General features: G+C 38.3%; 2 protein-coding genes across 2 annotated transcripts; one reads left to right on the top strand and one right to left on the bottom strand.

Moving 5' to 3' along the window:
• Positions 1-3398: 3398 nt before the first annotated feature.
• Positions 3399-18472, bottom strand: LOC121371594. The gene is made up of 2 exons (XM_041497603.1): positions 18424-18472; positions 3399-6375 (listed from the first exon to the last, which is right to left on the bottom strand). Exon 2 carries the CDS (start codon positions 6012-6014, stop codon positions 4479-4481), a length of 1536 nt encoding a protein of 511 aa, XP_041353537.1. The 5' UTR covers positions 6015-6375; positions 18424-18472; the 3' UTR covers positions 3399-4478.
• On the top strand, positions 8034-8420 carry LOC121369990. Its single transcript, XM_041495105.1, has one exon. It carries the CDS (start codon positions 8034-8036, stop codon positions 8418-8420), a length of 387 nt encoding a protein of 128 aa, XP_041351039.1.
• Positions 18473-27114: the final 8642 nt, after the last annotated feature.

The following is a 27114-nucleotide window of genomic DNA, read 5'->3' as shown; positions in this document are numbered from 1 at the left end:
GCTCTCACTCATCAGATGTAGATTTAATTACACCGTCAACGGAAAGCTGATGACGTAATGGACTCTGTGACGTCGAGGTTACGTCACTATGCAGGTCTATAATAGGTGATGTGTGGTATGCGCACAGAAGGTATTTGCGTCTGTGTCGACATGCTGATACGAGTTCATTCTTGGAGTTTAGTGTGCTGGTTTCAGGTTTATACATTATGAACAGTTTTTCCTTCAGGCAGAGGTTACATCTTTTGCTCGCTGGAGAGTATGATTTTGCTTGAGGGCAAATGCTTGCAGAAAGGAGTAATATATCAAGCTACCGTTAATACACTCGATAACAACAAGCAAGAAACATACGTTGGTTTGACCGAGAACACATTTAAGACGAGATATACTGCGCACACGAGCAGTTTTCAAAACGCAACACAGAAGAACGCAACAGCGCTAAGTCAGTACATTTTGACACTGAAGGATAGATTCACCCCATACACCATTAAGTGGAAAATTTTATCCAAAGCAAAATCATACTCTCCAGCGAGCAAAAGATGTAACCTCTGCCTGAAGGAAAAAACTGTTCATAATGTATAAACCTGAAACCAGCACACTAAACTCCAAGAATGAACTCGTATCAGCATGTCGACACAGACGCAAATACCTTCTGTGCGCATACCACACATAACCTATTATGGACCTGCATAGTGACGTAACCTCGACGTCACAGAGTCCATTACGTCATCAGCTTTCCGTTGACGGTGTAATTAAATCTACATCTGATGAGTGAGAGCAATAATTCAACTCTCTCACGAAACAAGCCTGTCATGTAGAGAAAAACATACACTTTTTAACGATATATATATATATATATATATATATATATATATATATATATATATATATATATATATTCCATTGAACTCTATCCTGTGCAATTTTGAATTTTCTAAGCTAGTCTTGGAGGTGGCAGTCCTAAGGGCGGCGCAGAATGGAACCAATCGCCATTTTGCCTAACATCATTTTAACTGCCTTGTGCAGAGATACGATTTTGATATCGGAATATGATTTTGTCGTTCAGATTTATCACCTTTAAACAATTCCTCATATGAATTAAAGTCTAATTATTAAAGTTTTCACAAAATCGGCTTGCTATCAAATTACACAAATTGGTTCCGTCCTAGATTTGTCTCAAATGGAACCCAGTGCGTGAATGACAAGCATGGCATCAGACTAGAGTTATCCACCCATACGGAAACGAATGCGAGAAAATATAGTTTTCTTGTTATGTGATTAATGGCTGGGTAGCTGCTTTGTATGCTGAATTGTTACACTGGGTTTAACAGGGAAGAGGATGCGGTTAGTGAATATGTGCACTTGGTTTACACTGGATACTGCATAATGTCCCCCACAGCACCTTGAAGTCATGCAACATTTGTGTAAAATGCACAGAAATGGGTGTGATTCGGTCCCTTAGCCCACGTGTGTTTGTTTACATTGATATAACGTAAAAATGAGGTGGACAACAGAGGTCGTCCTTTTGAGTGTTCATTGTCCCCAGGCAGGTAAGGTTTCTTGTGAAATGTCAATGGCCTGGTGAAATTAATAAAAGTGATAAAGCCACTGGGGCTATATGAGAAAACATAGTGCAATTAATTGTGGTCTGAGACCAGCATCATTATAGTTAAACATGGCGGAAGAACTCTGACCCGGAAGGTCGACAAATCCCCTGTCGAACAGAATTTTACATCAGATTCTCCACTGCGTATATAATAGAGAGCCCGGCCTCGGTGGTATCGTGGTTAAGCCATCGGACATAAGGCTTGTAGGTACTGGGTTCGCAGCCCGGTACCAGCTCCCACCCAGAGCGAGTTTTAACGACTCAATGGGTAGCTGTAAGGCCACTACACCCTCTTCTCTCTCACTAACCACAAACAACTAATCCACTGTCCCGGAAGGACAGCCCAGATAGCTGAGGTGTGCCCAAGACAGCATGCTTGAACTTTAATTGGATATAAGGACGAAAATAAGTTAGAAGAAGTAGAAGAGAGCTGTTGTGACTAATGCTTGGCGTACACTTACCGATAAACGCAGACGCCACTCTCGAGTCGGCGTTCATCGGTAGGTGTGTGCCAAGCATAACTTGACATAACTTTTACGCGATATTTATCTTGCCAGTTCACCCTTTTCCGTCAACCTTTTTCCGTTAAGTGGGTGTTATGTAGCCATTCAAAAAAAAAAGAAAAAAGAAAAAAAGAAAAGAAAGTGCATAGTTGACTGTCTTTGTTGTTAAAGACGAAAAAGTGCCTCCATTACTTTTTTTTCAGTTAGATGACTAATAATCATTTTATTTGATTTTGATGACAAAGAAAGTAAAGTTTGTTTTGTTTAACGACAACACTAGAGCATATTAATTTATTATTGGCTATTGATGTCAAACATTTGGTAATTTTGACACATAGTCTTACAGAGGAAACTCGCTACAGTTCTCAATTAGTAGCAAGGAATCTTTTATATGCACAATCCCATAGACACGATAGCACATACACCGGCCTTTGATATACCAGTCGTGGTGAACTGGCTGGAGCGAGAAATAGCCCAATGAGCTCACAGACTGGGATCGATCCCTGCCCGACCGGGTTTTACCACTGGGCTACGTCCCGTCCCACAACACTTAAAGTGTGAGATTCCCTTATGCCATACGCTCATATGAAACAAATGTGACTAAATTAGATGTTTTCTCTCATTTATGGGAATTTTATTACACACACTATTTCATACAATTAACTAAAACTACAGAGAAATTAAAAAAAAACAAAAAAAAAACATTTCACAAACAAATATTTAAAAAAAAAAAAATTCAGAATAAATAATCTTGATAAAAAAACAAAAATCAACAAAAACAAACATAATTAAAAATCCAGATGTTTTAATATTGATGGTCGGGTATCAAGACTGGCCTGGTGTTAGAGTTGTACAATGATCTAAAATGGAGGCCTCCATTCAGAATGTATACAAAATATCAACCGAAAACATATTGAAAGTTTTCAACAGAGAAGGTGGCAAATTCAGGACGAACAGTGAAACACCCGAAAACCCTGTACAAACACTAAAAATTCCAGAATTCAGGAGAAGTCTCGAAAACTTTCATGTCTGATTTGAAGAGAACTAGCAGACTCGACTCTCATTAAAGGAATGCTTAAGCAAGGCTTGTGGACGGGTAGACATGTTGAACGATATATAATGCACACGGCTATTATATATAACAGGCACAGCCAAGTGAATACGCCCTCTGGCGAGCCTGTGGTTACGTAATACTTAACGCGCCACGCCAGGAATTAGTCTTAGAACTGAACAAAGAAACGTACCTGATTTTTGCGGTATGGTGAAATAGCCATGCATCGCAATGTTCTGTAATAATATCCATCCCAGTAATAAGTATATATTATTTTTCAATACAAAATAAACCACCATTGTCAAAGTTGAAATAACTGTATCATGTTTTGTCCATGCATTAAGCTACGTACTGAAATGATAAACAGGGTGTTTTCTTAGTTATTTGGTATATTCTTTTTAATTGCTTTCACCTGTGATTCCTGATTGGAAGGTGTATATTTGGTAGGTAACCAGACAAGGCAATTAATTACCGCCATCTAGAAACGAGAAATACGAACCGGAATTATTAACATCACAGGGTATTGTGAAATAACCTGCCACCCATAAAATAGTAGTGGACATTATCAGCCGTCATGCTTTCTTACCGTAAATAATTCAGTAAAACTCTTGATTAAGTAGACTTTCCCATCTAAAATAACAAAATTGACCAATCACGTAGTCCCAAAGAAAAGAAAATTATCACCGTGGGTGGTCGTGTTTGCTCCAATGTAGTCTACCAATAGGCCTAATAGTATGCATTTTTTATTGTATTTTTTAAGAGAGAAAAATACTATAACACCATTTCGTTCTGTTAATGCAAATTGAAATATATTTAGTTAAATAATTTATTATATTATCAATTTATGTTGCTTTACAAGTCAGGTTGATCAAAGTTATGCACCTTGTAAATTACTGCATTTGTTTATACTGTGCATACAGAAGTTAGTAGGAGCTGACATCACTTCTTCCCAAGCTAGAGTACCAGACGCGATGAAAAAGAAACAACATGGCTTCCCCCAGTTAGCAGGAATAATCACGTTATTTAATAAATTCTAAAATTACGCGGTTTTCATTTCTTGAAGTGGCAGTATGTGTTGGAGGTCCGGGTATGCATCTTTCCAAAACATAAGGCTCATATTTGACTTCAGTTCTCCTTTAACACAACTGCAATACAATTCACTTGGTATTCGGGATGGATTCCTGTTAAGAATAAGGTGATAAGACATACAATGCGTGGCACCGAGAGAACACGTGATGTGAAATAGTATTATTGGATTCAACTGTTGTTAGGAGGTAGGATATAACACAGAGCAGATGCAATTGTGTTTCGATTATAGCAATTATACGTTGGGGACATTACGTGGTTTACGGAATGTTGACCAGAACTCTTTATAGAAAGAAGGTATTGTCAGGTAATACTGGAAGAAATGAATGGAATTGTTAGCATACTGCAAGACGCTGACAATAGCCCAGCCAAGCACTAGCTCCGCCTCTTCGTGTACATCTGGAGAGACCTGCCAGTGACTTAACAAAATCAGGTAAATCACAATTGGTGACGTCAACAGAAGAAACATACAATTAATCGATAGAAGCATTAGTGCCAGCTTTGCATGTCTCCCCCTTGAAAGTATTTGTGAAGAGATTGATTTCAGTTTTGACATTTGTTTTGTCATCGTCATTTTAAGGTCGACTGACATCCGCCTTTCTGTAGTTCCGAGTTTAGAGGGAATTGTTTTTGACTGTGAATCTGATATAAGTAAATTCTCTTCTGTTATAGCGTCCATGACGTGCGAATTTGCAGGTGGGCTACGTCGATCTTGTTGCAGATAGTATCCTGACAAAACATTACTGGAAATTGGTTTGACTGTCTGCGGTCCTTCAGTAGTTTCCATTTTAGAACGAATCGTTTTTGACACTAAATCTGTTACAAGCGAATTCTCTTCTCGCACTGGATCCGTTATACGCGAATTTGCTTCAGTCATAGCATCTGTTACATGCAAATTCTCATCAGGCATAGGAACAATTACATGCGCATTAGCTTGTGGAATAGGATCCATTACATGCAAAATGACTTCTGGCAGCACTTCTGTTGCAAGTGAACTCGCTTCTGGTATAGTACTAGTGTCCATGACGTTCGAATTTACAGATTGGCGTTTCGCTGAATGCGAAGACTGTTCTCTATGGTCCTGCAATTTCTTATCTGATATTCCCAGCTGTCTTAAAATTAAACTGTTTCCGACGACCATGATAACAAAGGGAATAGAGGAAAAAACACAGAGCTCGATCCACGGCCACACATACTCAACAAAATATTTATATTCTTGTCTGCCTACATCACAGTCTGTTGTTCGCCCAAACATGATCGTATCCACCACATCATATGTCCACAAAAAATGCATGTTCACTGCCAGGAGCATAAGAAAGACAACCGCTGAAACGATTCTTGCATTTCGTATGTTATAAAACTGTAATTCCTTACCTGGCAGACAGATATAAATACATCTGTCTACTGTTAACATTACAAGAATCCAAGCAGAGTAGTCTAAAAACAGGGTGACGGCCAATGTGTGAACCTTGCAGGCAAAGCTAGAAATGTTCCTTATATTGAAACTGAAGGTATAGTCCATCCAGTAGTGCAACAGTCCCAGGTTGAGAACAATGACGTCATTATACGCCAGCTGGATCAGATAGAACTTCGTGGTAACTGAATGCAGTCTCGTTCTTGACAACACAACAACGGACAGAATGCTTCCCACGGTGCCAACCAACAGCAATAGTGGCGAAATGTAGTGCCAGATTACCATGGCAGCATCGTACTCGGCAAAGTCTTTCAATGTCAGTGTGATATTTGTGTTAGCTGTCATCGTTTCTGTCATAGCGTTGACTGATATAAGGACTGCTGAACTAATATAGAGAACTGGCTTTTACGATTGTTCTATACAGGTGATTCCAAGTCACATCCAGCATGACAGTTACAAAACGATGTACACTTAGATTCATAGAGCATCCTGTATGAATTCTGACATTTTGATTAAGGGTGAAATCTGACCAAAATGTACTGTGTTCGTCTCTTTCCACGAAACACTTATCCATCAAAGGAAAAACCCAAGAAAGATAATTGTGTTTGTTAGGGCAATGCAGGCTGGTTTTATTAAAAAGTGAAGATCCGTAAAGCTGTTCTGTATTATCTTTTGTCCACATCTAAACAATTTAGGTGTTGTGCGACATGGAAGTCATCTGCAAAATGAAACAAGAAATGATTAGAATTAAATGATGAAAAACTATGTGTTCTTTTTCTCTAGAAAACGTTTGTTTTGTTTAACGACACCACTAGAGCACACTGATTAATTAATCATTGGTCCTTGGATAAACGTTTTTAGTCACTTTAATTCTATCCGCTGATCCTAGTGTAAAATATGCTTTGTGCATTACAGCGTTTTTACTGTTAAATCACACATTACTCAAAGATCCTATGTCAAAGTTGAAACTACAATATTTTGTTATTTTCACATTTATTCGTCATAAATAACTACAAAGTAATCGATCCCACACATAATCTTTCCATAATTAACTCTAGAATAATAATTTTAAAACAATCTTGCACTCAATGACAAGATGGATTTCCCAAATAATTTGTGGCTAAATATAACATGGCCACCATATTTTTTTTCTTTTGTCAGTTGACAACAAAACATTCTGGATATATTTGGTGTGTGGAATGTGTACGCACAAAACTGTGACACACTCTCAAGATTCCCCCTAAAATAAAAACATTCTGCTAGTAAATGGAATTAGTTGCTTGTATTTTTTTTATAGGCATTTTTTTTTTATAGGCATATAACTGAAGGTATAAACTTTATGTTTCAAAAGAAAAAATTAAAAAAATTAAAAGTATTTTTGACTGAAACTTCCATTATTGCAATTTGTTAATATTGTTGGCACTTTGTATATTAAAAAATTGCAACTGGCTAATTTGGCTATGAGCAGGGTGTGCCCTGGAACAAAAAAATACCCCCCCCCCCCCCCCAACATTAGAGAACATCTCAATCAATATCAAATATAAACATAGCTGAATGCCTCGCTAGGGGGACACACATGTAAGACATGCAAAACGAAAAACAAAATCACTTCTCTACAGTATGCTGTCAGAAAGTTGTACACAGCATAGACCCACCAGACACAGACCTTGAAACTGACGTTAGTGACGAGTTCTACATAACACTGTAAACTCTGACACTCAAAACAATGACCTGGCATATGTGAACCTCACATTCAATAACACGACTTTAACATTCAAAATAGACACAGGGGTCCAAGTAAATGTCTTACCCAAAGCCGAGTTTGACACGCAGTAAAGTTACACTTCACGGATATGGCAGACAAACACTTTAAAAATCTTGGCATATGTGAATTGAAATGAATTGAAGGACGCCGTCTATGAACCGCAGTTCCACGTGGTAGACGTGAATGCACCTCCTATAATAGGGTTCAAATCCTGTATTAACATGCAGATTGTGAAACTCATACAGTCTGTTGACGACAGTAAAACTACTGCTGACACACAAGTTCGCAAATAAAGCTGACGTTGCCGTCCACTACTTGATTGAAACTCTTCCGATCAGTGACCCAAAACTAGCAAAGATTCAGACAAACACAGCCAATGACGAAAGCATTCAAGTGCTAAAACTTTCATAATAACGGAGTGGCCAAGTCAGAGCAAGGAATGCCCTGAATTGATTTTAGACCACTGGAACCACATAGATGAACTGATGTATGCCGATGGATTAGTACTCAAAGGAGACCGCATTGTTATTCCGAAGATAATACACCAAGACATGTTCATGTGAATACACTAAGGAAACTTTGGTGTCGCAAAATGTCGTTCACGAGCGTGCATGACACTATTCCGGCCAGGGATGAATGCTGACATTAAAAAATCAGTTACAAACTGTAGCACATGCCAGATGCACCGACACATGAACCAGAAAGAAACCCTGATCAAACCAACCACCCAATACCAAGCTTACCATGGCGAGTTGTTGAATCAGACCTCTAACAACTTCGATGTCAGAGAGTACGTCTTGGTAGTAGACTACTACAGCAACTACCCAGAAGTGGAACACCTGCCAGATACACGCTCAAGGACAGCGATCAATAAAATAAAACGAATACTGGCACGTCACGGAAAGTGTCAGAAATTGGTGAGCGACAACTGCCCTCAGTACTCCAGCAGTGAATTCAACAGTTTTGCAAAGGAATGGGACTTCAACCATATCACATGAAGCCCACCTATCCACAAACGACTCATGAAAAAAGCAAGAGAAGAGAGGGAAGATCCCTACCTAAGTCTGCTAGAGTTGCGCAACACCCCCCATACACGGGTCTATGTCTCCGGCTCAACTCTCCATGTCCCATCATGTCCCATGGAATATGCTCATCAATCACATGCTCAGCCAAGCATCTGCAACCCACAGTCGTCGATCCCAATAACATCGCTGACATGATGGAACGCAAGCAAGCAGCAAGACAGCTTGCTAATTACAACAAATCTGCTAAAGACCGTGGACCACTCGACAGTGAAGAACATGTACGTCTCCACACCCCAGGTCCAAAGCCACACTGGGAAGCTGCTGTCATCTTTCAAACCCCAGAACCTGGATCACCACACTCTTGCCTTGTGAGCTCAGACCAAGGTGGGAGTATACAAGCGAAATCGTAGACACCTATTCAGTGTTTCTGCCAGAAAGACAACTTTGGGCATGGCACTATGGAATTGAATGCAACCATAGTCAACAGGGGTATGGTGGTCCTCCCCCAGAAAGAAAATGGGTTGAATTTAGGGTTAGGGTCACGAAAATCATAAAACAATGATAAGAGTAATTAATTTTGTCAAAAAATGAACTTAAAATAAACAAATCTGCAAAAATATTTGGATATGGCGCCATACCCATTTTACCCTCTGGCAGAAACCCTGCTATTAAAGACTCGAGAGAGACGTAATTCCATACACCAATATGATCCTGATGATGATCAGTCTGACACCCATGTTCCAGAAGGCAATACTTCGCCTGACATAAAGGCAACCAAAACATCAGATACACCAATATCAGCAGTGTCGACAGCTGACAAGCCAATTGGAACAGCAGTGCAAAACCCCACTCTACTAACTGGCTCATACAAAACCAGAGCAGGCAGAGAGACACAGCCAAGGCATATCCTTGATCTTTAAATGAGTATAACTATAATACAAAGCCTCAGCGTATCCTTGATCTTTAAGTGACTATAACTATAATACAAAGCCTCAGCGTATCCTTGACCTTTAAGTGACTATAACTATAATACAAAGCCTCAGCGTATCCTTGATCTTTAAGTGACTATAACTATAATACATCGTATTCTAATTTAAAAGTTTGTATATTGACATTAATCGTGAATTTATTCATATTCTTACCATTTTTTGACACCCAAATGCCGATGTACCTCTTGTGTGTTGGGATGACATTAAACATTCAACCACTCAATAAATCAATCATCACCTATTGGATATCAAACATTTGGTACGTTTTGACACGAAGTCGTACAGAAAACCAGCTACATTTTCCAGAAAGAGCAAGGGATCTTTTATATGCACATTACCACAGACAAGTCTGCACATACCACGACCTTTGATATACCAGTCGTGGGGCACTGGATGAAACAGGGAAAACAATCAGAGAATGGGTCCACTGAGGTGGTTCGATCCTATGATGGAGGCATCTCAGGTGAGCGCTCTACCAACTGAGCTAGATCTTGTCCCATTATGGATGAAATAAGGTCATTCCGTTGTTATTACCATAAAGCCCAATGTCGGTCTTTAACTAAAATCGTCGAATATGCTTCAACAGAACACCCCGACGGTGAATTTGAATACAGACACCTTGGCCTGGATGAAAGAGGTCGAACTTTCAAATACCAAGGCGAAGGAAAGACATTAAGTGTTCTGTCAAACTGCAATGTTTTAAAATTATATATTGTGACTCGAAAACAGAAAGGACAAAAATCTCCGAAGAAAGAAGGTGCACCAACGATTACGACTAGGATTTCGAAAAACGCAATTTTATTAAAACACTTTCGACTAAACTTTCAGTAATGTTTTCCAATTTAGGAGAAGTAGGACAAAAAGGGGTGTTGGTAAAACGCGGACCCCCCCCCCCCCCCCCCTCACAATTCTTTAGTTTTTGGAAACGGTTGGCAACGTTGTTGACAATTCCTCAAGAATAACAATACTTACATTTTGTTTGTGGATGTTGTCAATTGTAGGTCTAAGTGGTATTCATGTATTATTACCACACAGATGCGATTCAGTGATACAGCAATTAAATGTTGGACTTACAGACTCTTTCATATAAAATTTGTACGGAGCATGTTTGGCCTTTGAAATTTAAGTTACAATCCTGTAAGAAGAAGTTCTATTGACTCAAATACTTCTTTGATAATGTTTGAGGTGCCAAGTAAAGTCAGTAAATGTCTTAGTTTTGAAATTCATCTATATTTTTTTAATTGTTTGTGTGACGAATGGAAATTCGTAATTAGTAGGTAACGCGTAGGCCTACTTACAACTTACCATAATTGTTTTACACTGCCTAATAACCACGGTCAGTGCGTTTAAAATATTTCTTAAAATTATTTATCCCAAAATATATGGACACCAAATCCATTACTGAAATCTCAAAATGACCGTAAGTGTTGCAAACAAATAAATAACAATCATAGGCCTATGTAATAGCCGCACAATATTTTACTCCAAACCAATCATTATTTACTTAAATTTTAACCGCTAAATGCTTTACTCGAAAACACATCACCTTCACTTTAAAAAAACACCCCGTTGATTTATCTCGTGTAATACAATTTGCATAACTAAAACTAATCTTTATCTTTAAAAAAATATTTTTGTACTAATTGTATCCTTAGTTTGTTTTACAAGTGCCTGTTATATACAGGCCCACCTCTTGTAAACCATTTTTTTTTTTTTTTTTTATCACATTAATGTTTGCCATTGTAACCAAAATCTGATATAGTTTGTACCCGATCCGTCAGTGCCCCCCCCCCCCCCCCCTCCTCCCAAAGTCCTTCCTACGGGCCCGTTATATCAATAATTATGAACGAAAATGCAGTCAGCAGTAGGAATAAATATGTTGTTATATGGATGTAATGGCTTCTTTCATTTCAAATACCAAATCTTTTATCTTGATATTATAGAAGGACAAAAAGAAATATATTGTTATAATACTCTCAATCTTATTTTTAACACAAATATGAGAGAATTGCTTGAAATCAACACTTTACTCTTACCCTCTTCAGTAAAATGCGATCTCTCAAGACCGCAGCGTTATTTATCTAACCGCTATTGCTTTATCCGTATTACCAGCGTTGTATAGTTACTTTGTCAGTTACTAAAAATGTTTATAGTCCGTCCCTTCATCTTACATTTGTAGTTTTTTTGTAAATAATTTCAGTAGGAAAGTAAAAATGTTTTGGAAATAATAATTAAAAACCCCCAACGATAAAGTATTTTTGAGTGCAATTAAGAAATCAATAGGCTCAGAAATAAATAACGTGTAGTAAATTCCATAGTAAAAAAAAAAAGGCGTTCCCTGGGGTTTTGTTACTTTTGTCTGATGCACATTTCAAATTACTTAACGATTCTAGACTGTTTTTCACTGTCCTGCACTAGTACCATAACACTAATACTGAATTATTAATCTATAGTAATCCACCTAGGTGTGACCATTACAAAATAATATTATAAAATTACGTAACACTTTAGAACCACGTCGTTAACAATTACGATAAATTACTCTCCCACTTTTCATTAAGAATATATTTTCGTCTGCCACATGCTGGCTACGCCATTGATTACAGTGACACTGATTACACATATGAGACTGTAACTATGTCACCAATATCGACTTCGCTGAGATCGCATAGGACCTCCGATGTATCCTAAACTATAGAATTCCATCCCCCATCGAATTCCGTCCGATTTCACTTCTGCATTCGTTCTAATCACACTGCGCAAGCACGAACTTTAATTCTATTGCAAATGTATCAACTAACCAAGCCTCGATCGATCAAAATAGAAAATGAGGGTGGAAAAAGGTTTTAAAATGTGTTTATTCCTTGTACAGTAGCGGTAATTCTATTATTGCATACAGAAACCATATCTAAAGGTTATAATAGATTAAAACCTGTATAAACGAAGAGATTAGACTTGACAGATCGGTAATGACTGTCGTCTGCATGAGTTTTGTCTATAGTTAGTTAAAAGTCACATGACTGGCACTCTTGGGTGGGTGGGGTGGGGGGGGGGGGGGGAGGTGTAGGGTGATGTATGAAAGTGTGTTTGTGTCAGATCCACAATTGTTATTAAGAAACATTAGTCGAATTTTTCTTATTTAGCACAAGCAAACCATTTTTATATATTCATGAAAATTTGCTGAAGAGTGGCATGACTGTTTAGAAAGCATCTAAAAAAAAAGCAAAATAAAAAAAAAAAAAAAAAAAAAAAAAAAAAAAGCAAGGGGAACTTTCTAATCTCGAACACAGTGGTGCTGGTCGACAACCATTGTTCATCAAAAACGTGTAGATATTTTCATAATTCATTTACATTTGCTTCGTTGACAATCTGTTGTGTTCTTGTGGCCTCAATTTTATGACGGATGTGGTCTTCCATACATTCCGCGTTTGTGACGTTCACATGGGGCGGATTTCGATGGTGTTAAAAAAATTTACAAATATTTACTTCCTGGTAGGAATTTTACATTCGTTGACAACAATGGTCAGTAATTACAAAAAATTTATTATTATTTTACTTTGTATTTGACAAGGTAAATATTGATGTCGTTAAATTTATCCGGTTGTTGGACTGAATATGCGCAGTAGCGATTTCCTGTTAATAGGACGGAATTCGATAGAGATGTAATTAATATGAAACCAATGTTCTCTAGTGGTGTCTTTAAACAAAACAAACTTTCTTTTAAAAATTAATATGACGTCATCACCTTTAATTTTATATCATAACACGTTATAACGTTGTTAAATTAAGTCATATCCTTTCACCCCTCTTCGAGAATATTCAATAAAAAGGCAAAATGACAGCTGGCACAAAATTATACCTGCTTTTTGCCCTATGCGATCTCGGCGAAGTCGATATTGGTGACATAGTTATTATATAGCACGGGCGTAGGAAGGTTCCAAAAAGTGTGGGGGTGGGTGGGGTGGGGGTGGGGTGGGTGGGGTGGGGGTGGGGTGGGTGGTGGTGGAGCACAAACATATATATATATATATATGCCGCCTCCCCCCCCCCTCCCCCCCCACCCAGTATGTGGAATCTGCAGAGCTGTCAACCTGTGACAATTCTTAGGCGTGAGAAAATTAGAAGTCAGGGTCCAGGGACTGCAGGCTCTTGGTCGGGTCCAGGACGAAGGTTTTTGTTGTTATTTGTTTAAGTCCAAAATGGAAATCTCTAAAAAAAATTCGAGCAAATGCAAGTTTTACTAATTAATACGGTTAATGTTAAAACCATACAAGTCGGTCATCGGTAGCACCCGCGAGTGATTGTTGGTACACAACCGAGGGTAGGTTCAATATGCTGTATTATTATTAATAGGTAACGAATTCTGAGACCTGCATAATCAGCATATAATTCCATTCAGCTCCAAAATATATAAAATATTTTTATTTTTAGAAAAAGTGTGAGATTATAGTGATCCCAGTATTCGACCAGTACCCAGTATTCGACCACTGTATTTATTTAATTACCATACTCGTTTAAACTGAATAGTATATAGATTTTCCCAACGTATTTTGAACATACGCGACAGGGTGAACATTCTTTCTTCCGGAAACGCAAAAGCAGACGATAACCATCTGAATGAACCTAAGTATATTTTCATCGACTATAGTGATAACATGAACGTCGGTCATTTTTATAGCATGCTATAACACCATCCAACATCCCGTGAACATTTGCAATACTTTTAATCCATTTGAAATCTTTGAAAAATTGTTTAATGTTTTTATTTGTAATCAAACTGAGCTGGCAATGCAATATGACCTCAGTCATTATAATTTCAATCACGTGACCACATGATCAAATAATGACATATGATAGAGAGGGTTGCCCCAGTATTCGACCAATAGAAAAGCTTGAGGATACATTCTCAAAATAAACTCCCAAGAACCACACATTTACTAATTTTATGTATTTTGGTGCTGCAGGGCTCGAAACGGCCTGTGGCCAGGTCGCCGAATGCGACCAAAGTCTCGTTTAGGCAACTTAAATATTAAAAAATAATGGCGTTAGTCGCCCAAATAATATTATTTGGGCGATCTTTTCTCTGTAATATATGAGCCACTATTAATAATTGTATAGCATTTTGGTTCGCAAAACTGAACGTATATCGGCTTACCGTAATTTGCCAACATTCATTTATATTAATTATAAACATTGATGTTGTAGACCGAATGCAGTTAGGTGTAGCTTTTATAAAACAAAGACATTCGGATCCAGTTCATAACCATTCAGAAACTCTCGGGCAGAACATTCCCGAATGCTGTCTTAGTTTTTGTCATCTACTTTATGGTGTTCTGAGTTCTGTTTTTTTTTAAATCTTGTTTTAATTGGGGGTTTTGATTGGCCAGTCAATTTGGTGCTTATTGAATTGACTAAAGATATGATTACAAGTAAAATCACGATCATGATGTCATCCGTCGGATGGAATTTTCTTAAACATACATCAAGAACCAAAGGGAAAAAGCAAGCATACTAAGGAAGTTTACTTTGTTTTCAGTTCTGTCTAGCGCAAATGAAGGTAGGTTATGTTAGGATAAGAAACTTTACCCCCACTTGGTTTGTATCTATTTCTTACAAATACTTATACTATTAAACACTGAACACGTGAACAACACTTCGCTAACATGTGAACAATGAATGAATGCATGAATGAATGAATGAATGTTTAACGACACCCCAGCACGAAAAAATACATCGGCTATTGGGTGTCAAACTATGGTAATGCAAATAAATAAAGTGATGATCAACATCAATATAAAAATTCAAGGTTTAAACAAAAACAGTGTAAAGAACAGTGTAAAGAACTGTACAAAAACACAAATATCACAGAATTTTACGGATACTGAATTTTACTCAAAACTTCAATTTTGTGCTGTATTGGCCATTCTCAAAGAGAATGTTACACCCCTGCACCACGGTGAGGTTACAGCACGCGCAGGGGAAACATGTGAACAATTATGTAGCCCAGTTGGTTGTACATTATATTTTTGTATTATATGTGAGCTACCCCTGGGAGCTGAGTCACGCCATGCAATTTTGTGTTAACGATGTAAACAAAAAATTATTAAATTCAGACATTTTGTAAAATTGTACAAAATAAGTAAATAATTTGCTCGTCGTGTTTTCTTTTAATTTTTCATTTCAATACTATGTATGTTGGTATTTTTGCTATGTAGAAATGGTTCTTCAAATCAATATTATTTTATTGAAGCACATTTCATATGCTTACTTAAATATTTCATGTTTGGGCTACCTAAAGCAAGTTTGGTCCACTGAAAATGAAATTTTAGTGGCCCAGATATTTGGTTTTGGGCCACCATATTTTTTGACGAGTTTCGAGCCGTGTGCTGTTTGTCAGGACTTACACAATTATATTTTCTTTTGTTTTCAGTCTAATATCATTATTTGTAAATTGAGATAGGACCAAAGAGACTGTTCACCAGAAAGTAATTGTGCGTGTGTGAATGTGTTTATAAGCATGTGCGTGCGTGCGTGCGTAAATGCATGAATATGTGTTACAGTTGTTAAAATCAACACTTTTTGGATTTAGTCAGCGCTCAAAGTTCTCGACCAACTGGTCGCATATGCGACTGGATGTTTCACGAGTGCGACATAAATTACTACCAAGTCGCACGAGTGCGACCAAACTAAATAACTAGTTTTGCTGGTTGGAAATTGGCCACTGCATTGACGCATACTATGAAATTAGTAGTCTTAAGTTATAGCCAAGTGACACAACGTTTTGTTAATCTGCACGTGATTCACAACAGAATCATAATGCTTGGTCTGGTGACGTCATCAATTCTGAGAAAAATACCACCCTTTGGCCTACTACGCTAAGGCTGAAAAGAAACAGCTTTCGCTGAACATAGTTTTTAAGCAGTAAGTTTAAAATTTGAGATGTACCTTAAATAGAATATCAACTCAGTTTGAACAAAATTATAATTATGTATACCGATTTAATCGGTTTTATTAAGATTCTCGTCTGATGACGGTTAATAGTAACTGGAAACGAAATAACACCAAACGACTACAGAATCACGGTAACACGGTTCAAGACGTTTCTTACAAATAGGCCGTATTTTCTACGTGGCTCCATTTGCAAGTCGACTTTTAAACACGTTCACGATTTTAAAGACCTTGGGCCGAATTTACACTTATAAAGCAAACATAAAGCAAAATATCTGTAAAGTGAGGGGAACACCCCCCCCCCCCCCCCCCCCCCCCGCTACCTACGCCAGTGCCCCTGTCTGCATTTTGTACATGATGACCACCATCCCCCCTTCCAGGAACGTAAAAATTATGTACTTTATGGATGCCCCTATGAATATTCATCAGTGCTCCAAACTTATTCCCCAGTGCTCCTAAAATATGTAACTGTGCGCCTAAAACCGGCTCGGTGGCGTCGTGGTAGGCCATCGGTCTACAGGCTGGTAGGTACTGAGTTCGGATCCCAGTCGAGACATGGGATTTTTAATCCAGATACCGACTCCAAACCCTGAGTGAGTGCTCCGCAAGGCTCAATGGGTAAGTGTAAACCGGTTCAACAAAAGCCATAGTTTGTGCTATCCTGCCTGTGGGAAGCGCAAATAAAAGATCCCTTTCTGCTAATCGGAAGAGTAGCCCATGTAGTGGCGACAGCGGGTTTCCTCTCAAAATCTGTGTGGTCCTTAACCATATGTCTAACGCCAATTAACCGTAAATAAAATATGTTGAGTGCGTCGTTAAATAAAACATTTCTTTCTTTCTTTTCTGTGCGCCTAAAATTAGAATGTTAGGAGCACAGTGCTCCTAAAACATTTTTCAAACTTTGAGCCCTGTTAGTTGTTTGATATATGCTGCATTTACTATACAAAAAACTTCAAAGTTTAGTTTTATTAGTTAATTAGAAAGTGGTCGAATACTGGGTCAGCTGGTCGAATACTTATACTGCATACTGTTCCTTGCAGCACTCAAACCTACTCTATTGTCCGAACCAAATTGTTAACAACTACCAAAAATTACTCTCCTACCTTTAATTGCCGTTAGATTTCCTCCAAAGTTTGTCCAGACACAAATCGCAAAAAAACCCACTACAAATATACAGATTCCACACACGAGACTGCAACGATGTCGCCGATATCGTCTTTGCTGAGATTGCATAGGAAAAAATACATGCAGTTTTCTGCCGTCTGCCATGTTGCTTGTTTATGGAATACTCTTCAAGAGGGGTGAAAGCCTCCAAAGTATGTGACACAATTAATATAAAATCAGTGGTCCTCTAGTGGTATCATTAAAAAAAAATAATAATAAAAAAATAATAATAATAAATAATATGACGTCATCACGTTTTCTTTTATATCATAACATGTTATGACGTTGTTAGATTAAGTCCTATCGTTTCACCCCTCTTGAAGAATATTGCATAAAAAGTTAAAATGGCAGCTGACACAAAATTACATGCTTTTTGCCCTATGCGCTCTCAGCGAAGTCAATACAGGTGACATAGTTATCATCTGGTATGTGGAATCTGTGTCATTGTAATGGGTTTTTTCAAGATTTCTGTCTGGACAAACTTTGGAGGAAATCTAACGGCAATTAAAGGTAGGAGAGTAATTTTTCGTGGTGGTTAACAATTTGGTTCGGACAATAGTCGGCGTATACCACATGAACAAAACTTGGGTCTATTCATTGAATAGCATTGCCAGTAAGTATTTACGAAGAAAAACAAATATTAGCAAATGCCAATAAACGAACATGTTATAATCCTTTCTTTCTAAAGTGGTAGAATACTGGGGTCGTTGCCCTAACGTTGCGTGAGAGCTTGATGTTTGTTACAAATGCGTGAGACTCACGCCAAATGCGTGAATTGACAGGTATGTATTTGTGTCATTGTAATGTGTGGGTTTTTTTAAGATGTCTGTCTGTACGAATATATGCGTTTAATGATATTAAAATTGTTTCTATACCTTTTTTCTTCAGTGTCGAACGTCCAAAGATCACTCACCCTTGTCAAGGTCGTATCCAAAACGAGGCTATAGGGGCCTAAAGTCGCGAAGACGTCATAATTATACTCATATACTATATAGTGTGGTAGGCCTGTGGGGAAATTAACTAAAACCTAAAACAAATTGGTACACAAGGGGTTTTTTTCTTTTGCTGTAACACTATCACAAAGACCATCTCTACACATTGCAAAAGTTAGAAATGTGTGAGGCTCTGCATAATTGTTTAGTATTGATTTGATGACGTCATTATGAGAATAAGAATAAGAATAATTTATTTGCATAACACCCGAATATGGGCAGAGCAAAAATAACAATATAATATACATTTATCTGCAGTAAACAACTACCAGTCACGTCCCAAACTACTTTGACAAAAACACGAATACGATACTTGAAGAAAGAATATTAAATATTTTTCAGTTGGGTACATGAAATAAAAATATATTCCAATCAGTTAACGTGTGTTTAGAAAAATAACTTTGTCACGCCTGCACGGTTCGTCATTTTCAATTTTTAAAGCCACTACATGATAAAATACATGTTTTTCAACTATCCACAATGAACGAACACTTTGATCAATATTTTTAAAAGGAAATATTTAGATTGTCAATAATAGTCAGTTCACCCCCCCCCCCCCCCGTCCCCAATGATAGCTAACAATAGGCCCGTAGGAGCTGGGGGGGGGGGGGGGGGCGCTTTTTTCGCCAGTTTTTATTTCGGGACTTTAAATGTCTGAGGTAATAAGCCGAAAACACGCCAAAATCGCTTTAAAGGGGGTTAATATTTTTTACAATTTCCTTATGGGGATTTGGGGCTTCGCGCCTGCTGCGCTCGCGGTTTCGCACAACACATTTTATACAACCATAAAAATTAGCCCCCCCCCCCCCCCCCACCCACACACACACACTTTGAAAATCCGTCCTACGGGCCTGAACAAGCTTGCTGTTAATACAGACAGGCAATACGTCCATACCAGTTGATAGTTTGTAAAATATAAATTTTCTAATGAATTGATTCTTTATAAAAACAATTTATACCCAATTGCAGGGCTTAAACAGTTAAGAAGAGAATTTTCTTTAAGTTTCTTTAATGCTTTCCGGATTTGTTTCGGGGGAAGGGGGCAATTGCCCCCCTCCCCCTGAATTGTTCTGAATGGACTATGTCTACTATTAACTACAGTAGGGGCACACAAATGCAGCATACCTTATGGAAATCAAATAATAATTATAATAATAATAATAATTGAAAAACATGACAATAGGGAGCATAAAAGTCTTTAAAAAATAAATGATTTGGCGTAGTTGATCTGGCACTCGTGAAATATTAAACGCACCTAATGTTAATTCAGCTTCCTCTATTTTAAGTCAATTTCTTCTAGTCAAGTGGACCCAATATCAGCAATTTTAATGAATAAACAGACAGAGAGAGAGAGAGAGAGAGAGAGAGAGAGAGAGAGAGAGAGAGAGAGAGAGAGAGAGAGAGAGAGAGAGAGAGAGAGAGAGAGAGTGTGTGTGTGTGTGTGTGTGTGTGTGTGTACAGGGGCGTAGGCGTAGGAGTTTCTGGTGGTGCAAAAACAAAATAGAAAAAGGTCCACTTGGTTCATATTCGAACCCCCCTAGGTCCAGATCACGCTACGCCCCTGGAGTACCTTTAACATGCCCCTATACCACTACGGTTTCGGGCATGTCGATCTGCATAGACGGCAACTGAATGTTGTCCACCCATTTCAGCCATTCGCAGACTTTTATTTTGTCTGTCTTAATCATGAAGAACGACCGAAAAAAACCGTCTTAATGGTTACGGGACGACTCGTGCCCATTTTATTTCGCCCCTGGACGATTCGTACACACTACCGTTTTATACCCTAGACGATTCATACCCAGTACATTTAGGACACGTTTTATGTTGAATTCCACAGTGATAATGTTTTGTCTGTCTTAGTTAGTTGTTCGCTTGAGTGATTTTAATTGGGTTTTCTTTCCAAGGTTCAAACATGCTTACTGTGGGCATGGAAAGACAGTAATTTCTAAAAATAAAACCCACGAACAACACCTTTACGATATTTGATCAATCCATATTATGTAAACGACGAGTATGACTTAATGTCGTGTAACTAAACAGTAATATAAAACTCAAACAATTATGATTGCATTATTTTTTTATTGAGATTAACATATTATTAAAGAATACATTAAATAAGAAATTTGCATTGCATAGCACTGAAATCGATATTAAATCAGTCATTTCATCAAGTATCATTATAATGCAATAATATATACCATAAAATTAAATATTAAATCAATGGAAGCATTTGGAATATATACATATCTTATGATACCAATGGTGTATTTCATCATTTCAAATTCTTCCTTTGATTTAGTATTTAATTATGTGGTATGCAATTTATAATCTATATGTATATAACACAAATGTTCTACTTATACACGTATTATTGCATTACTAGTAAAAATGGGGTCCACACAATTATTCATATTTGAAATTATGAAGAACAGCACTAAATTAAATATTAAATCAATGCAGTTTTAAAAAGTTGCATGCAATACACTATTTACTATTTACTATATTTATAATGATTAAATTTACCAGGCTATAATATACTCTTCAAAAAAAGTAGGGGAACTCTAATAAGAATTTGCAATTGCCAAAATTGTAAGGTGTATTAGCTGTGGGGAATGGTTATATGATAATAGTGAATTAATTGGGCAAACATTACAACCGGTAGTTCAGTATTACAGTAAGTTTTATGACCACCAAAGATTTTGAAGAACAATTGGGATCAGAAGTGAAATTTGAAAGTTGACAGGTTTTTTATCAGTAAATCGCAAATTCAAACAATAAAAATGACGTGCATTTTTAAAAATATGAAAAATGCATTTTGTGGTATTAGAAACACCAGGGTGACAAGAAATACTTCAGATGTACGGAAATGAATAATCTAAACAATAAAATCTAAGTAATGTTTGATTTCAGAGAGCTCTAATAGTGAAATACATGCCTCAGTGTTTAAAAACTAGGGTTTGTCCCTTTAATGCCATGGAAAGTGGAGGATTTGTGTATTTGAACGTTCCTTTACTGATGTACCAGCCATCATCAACTGAGGAAGGTGAGACATCTGGGCCCGTGCTTATAAAACTTAAAGTCTAGACTTTAACGTAATACTATTTGAATGGCGTTACCATGACGTTAAAGTCTGGACTTTATTAAAGTCTAGACATTAAAGGGACAGACCCTAGTTTCAACCCGTGAAAATGAACACTAAGTTTACTTAACCTACAAGCCTGTAACACATTTGGATAAAGTTACAATTGAGTGAAACATTAATCTGTGACTGAAATGGTGAAATACCCTCTAAAAATATACTAAAACTCTACTCCATAGCTGTTACTTCTCAGACGCACGTGCGTTTTTAAAAATATGAGAAATGTATTTTGTGATATTAAAAAAACGTGGATGACCAAAAACACTTCGAATGTACGGAAATGAATAATCTAAACAATAAAATGATTTCTCTTATCAAAAACGGCTCTAATAGTAAAAACAATATGCCTTAGTGTTTAAAAACTAGGGTATGTCCCTTTAAGGTTTATAAGCACGGGGCCAACATGGGCAACTCTTTTTCGATTAACAGCAAGGGATCTTTTATATGCACATTCCTACAGACAGTATAACACATACCACAGCCTTTGATATACCAGTCATGGTGCACTGGCTCGAGCGAGAATAGCCCAATGGGCCCACTGACAGGGATCGATCCCAAACCGACCGCGCATCAAGCGAATGCTTTACCACTAGGCTACGTCCCGCCCCAACCTGATATTGGAGTCTGTCATCATTTTAATAATACAACGTATTTGAAGTAATAGGAAATGTGAAATTGTCTCTCATCATAAAGCTTAGTTTAGGGGCCAGTGTAGTTTTGAATATCTATGTGTATAGACTGAGGTATGAAACAGGCTTGCTATATTCAGTAGGGTCTCCACGAGTACTCGAGTACTCGGGCACGGGTCGAGTCTAGCAAGATTCGATTCCGTTCACAGGACTCGAGTACCCGTGCAAGATGGAATATAATAATTAACTATAATACAACGGACAATGTAGGACAATAATTACAGCAGCAGATAATCAGCGATTTAAGTTGCACAATAATTATATGATCATGCGCTAGTTTCTCTTTTTAAATTAGCCGTCTGTCCTTCAGAACACTGAACATATCAAGCGGTTTCTAAATGCAATACAATGGCATGATTTGGTATCCATGTTCAGCGATGGAGTTAAGATGCATGATGCTATTTTACTTTATTCCTTAGTCTGATCATCATCTGGTGTTAATGTCGGGTACTCGGGTCCGGGTCGAGTTTGACCCTCGAGTACTCGAATCCTATGTTTTGGACTCGTGGATGTCCTAATCTTCAGTAGTTTGATGTCTTATGTCTAACTCTGGTAAATCACCAGGAGTTAATCTTCTATGCTACTGTTATTGAATAATATAAAATTGTCATTAAAACTGGTCGTGAAATTAAACCTTTTAGTCGGATTATTTTGTGTTTATTTAATCCAATTAGTAAGAACACCAATGCTACGTTCAGCCAGACCAAGCAGAAAAAACGTCCGCTAGACTTGTTTATGCGCTTTACGTTAATTAAACCAAATGGCCATGTCGGGAACCAATCAAAAATAGTTCGCGAACGTTAGCAAAAACGTTCGCAGGCTGAACTTAGCCCTCATTTATATGCACAGAGAAACAAAAAAGTTAGTAATGAAACACATGCAATGTCCTAAATGAAGCCACGTTTTCCAATGGAGAATGATAAAGAGAAGGTCAGATCAGCAGAACAAGACCCTCAACATCAAGTATACCTATTGATCGATCAGTACAAACGAGAAAGTGTACCTATTGATCGACCAGTACAAACGAGAAAGTGTACCTATTGATCGACCAGTAAGTGTACCTATTGATCGACCAGTACAAACGAGAATGATGAAGAGAAAGTCAGATCAGCAGAACAGGACCCTCAACATCAAGTGTACCTGTTAATCGATCAGTACACACCTCAGAGAGGTCCCACGCAAAGACTTTTTGAATTTTGAATGTCCCATAGGGAAACCGTTGCGCAGTTTGAATAAAAGAAATTTGGCACATTTTTTACCGGTGCGCCGAATTGTAAAGGCGGTGTGTGTGTGTGTGTGTGTGTGTGGGGGGGGGGGGGGGGGGTGTCCATTAGTAGCAAGAATATTTCATATACACCATTGTGACGGTACATGCTCTTAATTTCTTTTCGCCTGTGGCGATATTAATTGTGTTAGAGGGCCGTGTGCAGTTCATTGCACTTATCCAGGTGGGCAACTTGTTACGTAATACTTCTGCGCGACAGTCCTCGATCGGTACGCCTAATACACACCCAGAGCAGGTGTGGAGGCCATGTGGCTAGTAGTTACGTAATATCTCCGGTAGTGCTGTTTATGGCCAGGGGATTGGTCGCGGATTGGCGACAGCCAGACTGACGATCAGAGAGAAATATACCGACTCTGGGAGAGGTGGAATATCAGACGATAAGATTCGGTGCCGCGATTTACCCCCAGGCGATATTTCTACTTAGAATAAATAGCTAGTGTTTTAGAGTTATGAGGAGAAGCAAAAAGGACGGCTCCCAGGGAACGTAGTCCGTTGGACTTTGGTAAATATTTTATTTCTGCTCTGTTGTATAACCTTGATGTGATTGATGTGACTTTAAATATTTTAATACTGTATTATACCAATATTCTTTAGACAGTGTCTTCGGTCATCTGACAAAGTAAATCGTAGACTTTTTGTTCTAACATTATACGAGTATTTGGTAATATAAAGCTTAGCCAGTCATCCTAGAAGACCTAGGTAAACTGTAGGTTATTGTCTTTATTGTGATAGGTACCAGTATTAATTCTGTGTTACAAGGTTACTGAATGAGTAGTTAAGGGTTAATTAAAAATTAACCAGTTAGGAATAGAGTGGTAATTCCTTTATTAATTAACTTCTCCTAGAAGCGTTTCTCAATTATCACACGTGTGGGTGTTGTGTCACGGTGAAGTGATTAGCATATTGTGTAAACTAAACTCCTAGAGATTAACTAATTAAGTGATCAGTTCTGGGTTGTTATTATTGTTGTTATTAATTAACTACTGCGGCTGTACATTTGTCAGCGTAGGTTAATACAGATTCCAAAGTGTATTGTGTTTTTGTTGTGTTTTCTAGTGAACTAAACGTGCTATAATAATATATACTTTATATAAGATCGTATCTCTGATCATACCTAGAGACGAGCCAAAGCGGTTTTGAACTGCCTGTTACAGAGAGATCTAATAGATATACAGTTAGGAGAGATATTTGGACAATCGTGTTTTATTCGGTTACGGGTATTATAGAATACCCGTGACAACCATCCCACAGACAACATAGCACATACCATGGTCTTTGTTATACCAGTCATGGTGCACTAGGTCCTGATGTTATGTACAAGAAAATAGCCCAATAGGCCCACCGACGGGGATCGATCCTAGACCGACCGTACATCAGGCAAGCGCTTTACCGCTGGGCTACGTCCCACTCCCATCAACTACAATATGCCAAACATTACGGTTCTATATTTAGCACGATAGTTCTGACGACGGTTAGGAGAAGAAAATTATGGTTTATTTTATGACTCACCACTCAACACAATTTATTACGGTTATAAATATTGAAGGACATTATGGTTAAGGGCCACAAAAATATTAAGAGAGGAAACCCGCTGTTGACATACTTTGGACTACTACCGACATAAAAACAAGGTCAGGTCAGGTCAAAGGGTTTACGTGAACATTCAGAGCAAGCTGTTGTACATAGCGCACGCCTGTCATGGGCGATTGTGTCGATTTCCGCCGGCTCCTCCGTCCAGTACAGGATAAAAGCAAACATTCAGCAGTGGTGTAGTAAGATGCCAAAACGTGTGTGTGTGTGGGGGGGGGGGGGGGGGGGGGGGGAGACACGCGCGCGCACACACACATACATATATACACACTATATTTATAGTTTTAAAATTTAAAAATATTGTGATTAACATAGATGTACTATCTATCTTTTAAAAGATCCTCTCCTGTCTTCTGAACCTGAAATACAATCTACACAATGCTGGTGTGCCGTCGGTGACGATGTAACAGAACAACGTATGGATGTACGGTCATTGTCGTACTTTGTGATCACCTAATCGGTTGCATACAGTTCTTCCACTGATGAATTAGGATGTGAAATGATACATATGTGTATCCGCTTAATATTGACGACTTGCGTGTTGACTCCCTAAACATGGTTACCGGCCTCGGTGGCGTCGTGGTTAGGCCATCGGTCTACAGACTGGTAGGTACTAGGTTCGGATCCCAGTCGAGGCATGGGATTTTTAACCCAGATACCGACTCCAAACCCTGAGTGAGTGCTCCGCAAGGCTCAATGGGTGTAAACCACTTGCACCGACCAGCGATCCATAACTGGTTCAACAAAGGCCATGGTTTGTGTTATCCTGCCTGTGGGAAGCGCAAATAAAAGATCCCTTGCTGCTAATCGGAAAGAGTAGTCCATGTAGTGGCGACACCGGGTTTCGTCTCAAAATCTGTGTGGTCCTTAACCATATGTCTGACGCCATATAAGTAAATAAAATATGTTGAGTGCGTCGTTAAATAAAACATGTTCTTTCTTTCCCTAAACATGGAAGATCCCTAGTACCCCTAAACTGTCGAGAACATCTCCGCAGACATTGCATAGTGAACACCAACATTACTAGCAACAGCTTTTGTGCCATTCTAACCTCAATAATACCCATCGAGTGACGCTAGGGAGGGATGTAACCCAGTGGTAAAGCGTTCGCTTGATGCGCAGTCAGTCTAGGATCAATCCCTGTCGGTGGACCCATTGGGCTATTTCTCTTTGCAGCCAGTGTTCCACATCTGGTGAAACAAAGGCCGTGGTATGTACTATCCTGTCTGTGGGATGGTGCATATAAAACATCCCTTGCTGCTAATCGAAAAGAGTAGCCCAAGAAGTGGCGACAGCGGGTTTCCTCTCTCAGTATATCTCTGCGGTCCTTAACCATGTGGCTGACGCAATATAACCGTAAATAACATGTGCTGAGTGCGTCGTTAAATAAAACATTTCCTTCCTTCCTTCCGAGTGACGCTACGTCACTATAAAGGCCAGCGAGCTTTGGAATACCGGCGTCAGAGTTGGCCGAAGCTTAACTGAATGTGGGTGCTGTCGGGTTGTTTTTTTTAAAATCAAGGATTAATATGTGGATTCTTTTTAAATTAAAGACCAAGCTATATATGTATTTTTTTTCGCAATCGCTCTCCACCAAACGGTAATCAAAGATTCCTGCTCTAATACCACAACAATCCTATGTTTGACGTCAAATATCTTTACATCGATCATTTTCGAGTTCCTTGATTTAAATGGCTAATGACCATCCAAATGTCTGTCTAGCTCTCTTACGGTCAGACTACTCGGGCTAAGTCATAATATTGAGGGCGTAATATAGCTCAGTCGGTTGTGTGCTCGGTTGAGGTGCTTGCGTCGCAGGATCGAACCACCTCAGTGGATCCATACAACTGATTGGGTTTTTTTTCTTG

This window comes from Gigantopelta aegis, chromosome 1 (assembly GCF_016097555.1).
Source record: "Gigantopelta aegis isolate Gae_Host chromosome 1, Gae_host_genome, whole genome shotgun sequence".
In the NCBI taxonomy this organism is placed as follows: domain Eukaryota; kingdom Metazoa; phylum Mollusca; class Gastropoda; order Neomphalida; family Peltospiridae; genus Gigantopelta; species Gigantopelta aegis.
This window is presented reverse-complemented; position numbering and strand designations above follow the sequence as displayed.

Excerpts from the sequence above, each read along its gene's own strand:
- LOC121371594 (XM_041497603.1), bottom strand. The coding sequence starts at position 6,014 with ATGACAGAAACGATGACAGCTAACACAAATATCACACTGACATTGAAA.
- LOC121369990 (XM_041495105.1), top strand. The coding sequence starts at position 8,034 with ATGACACTATTCCGGCCAGGGATGAATGCTGACATTAAAAAATCAGTT.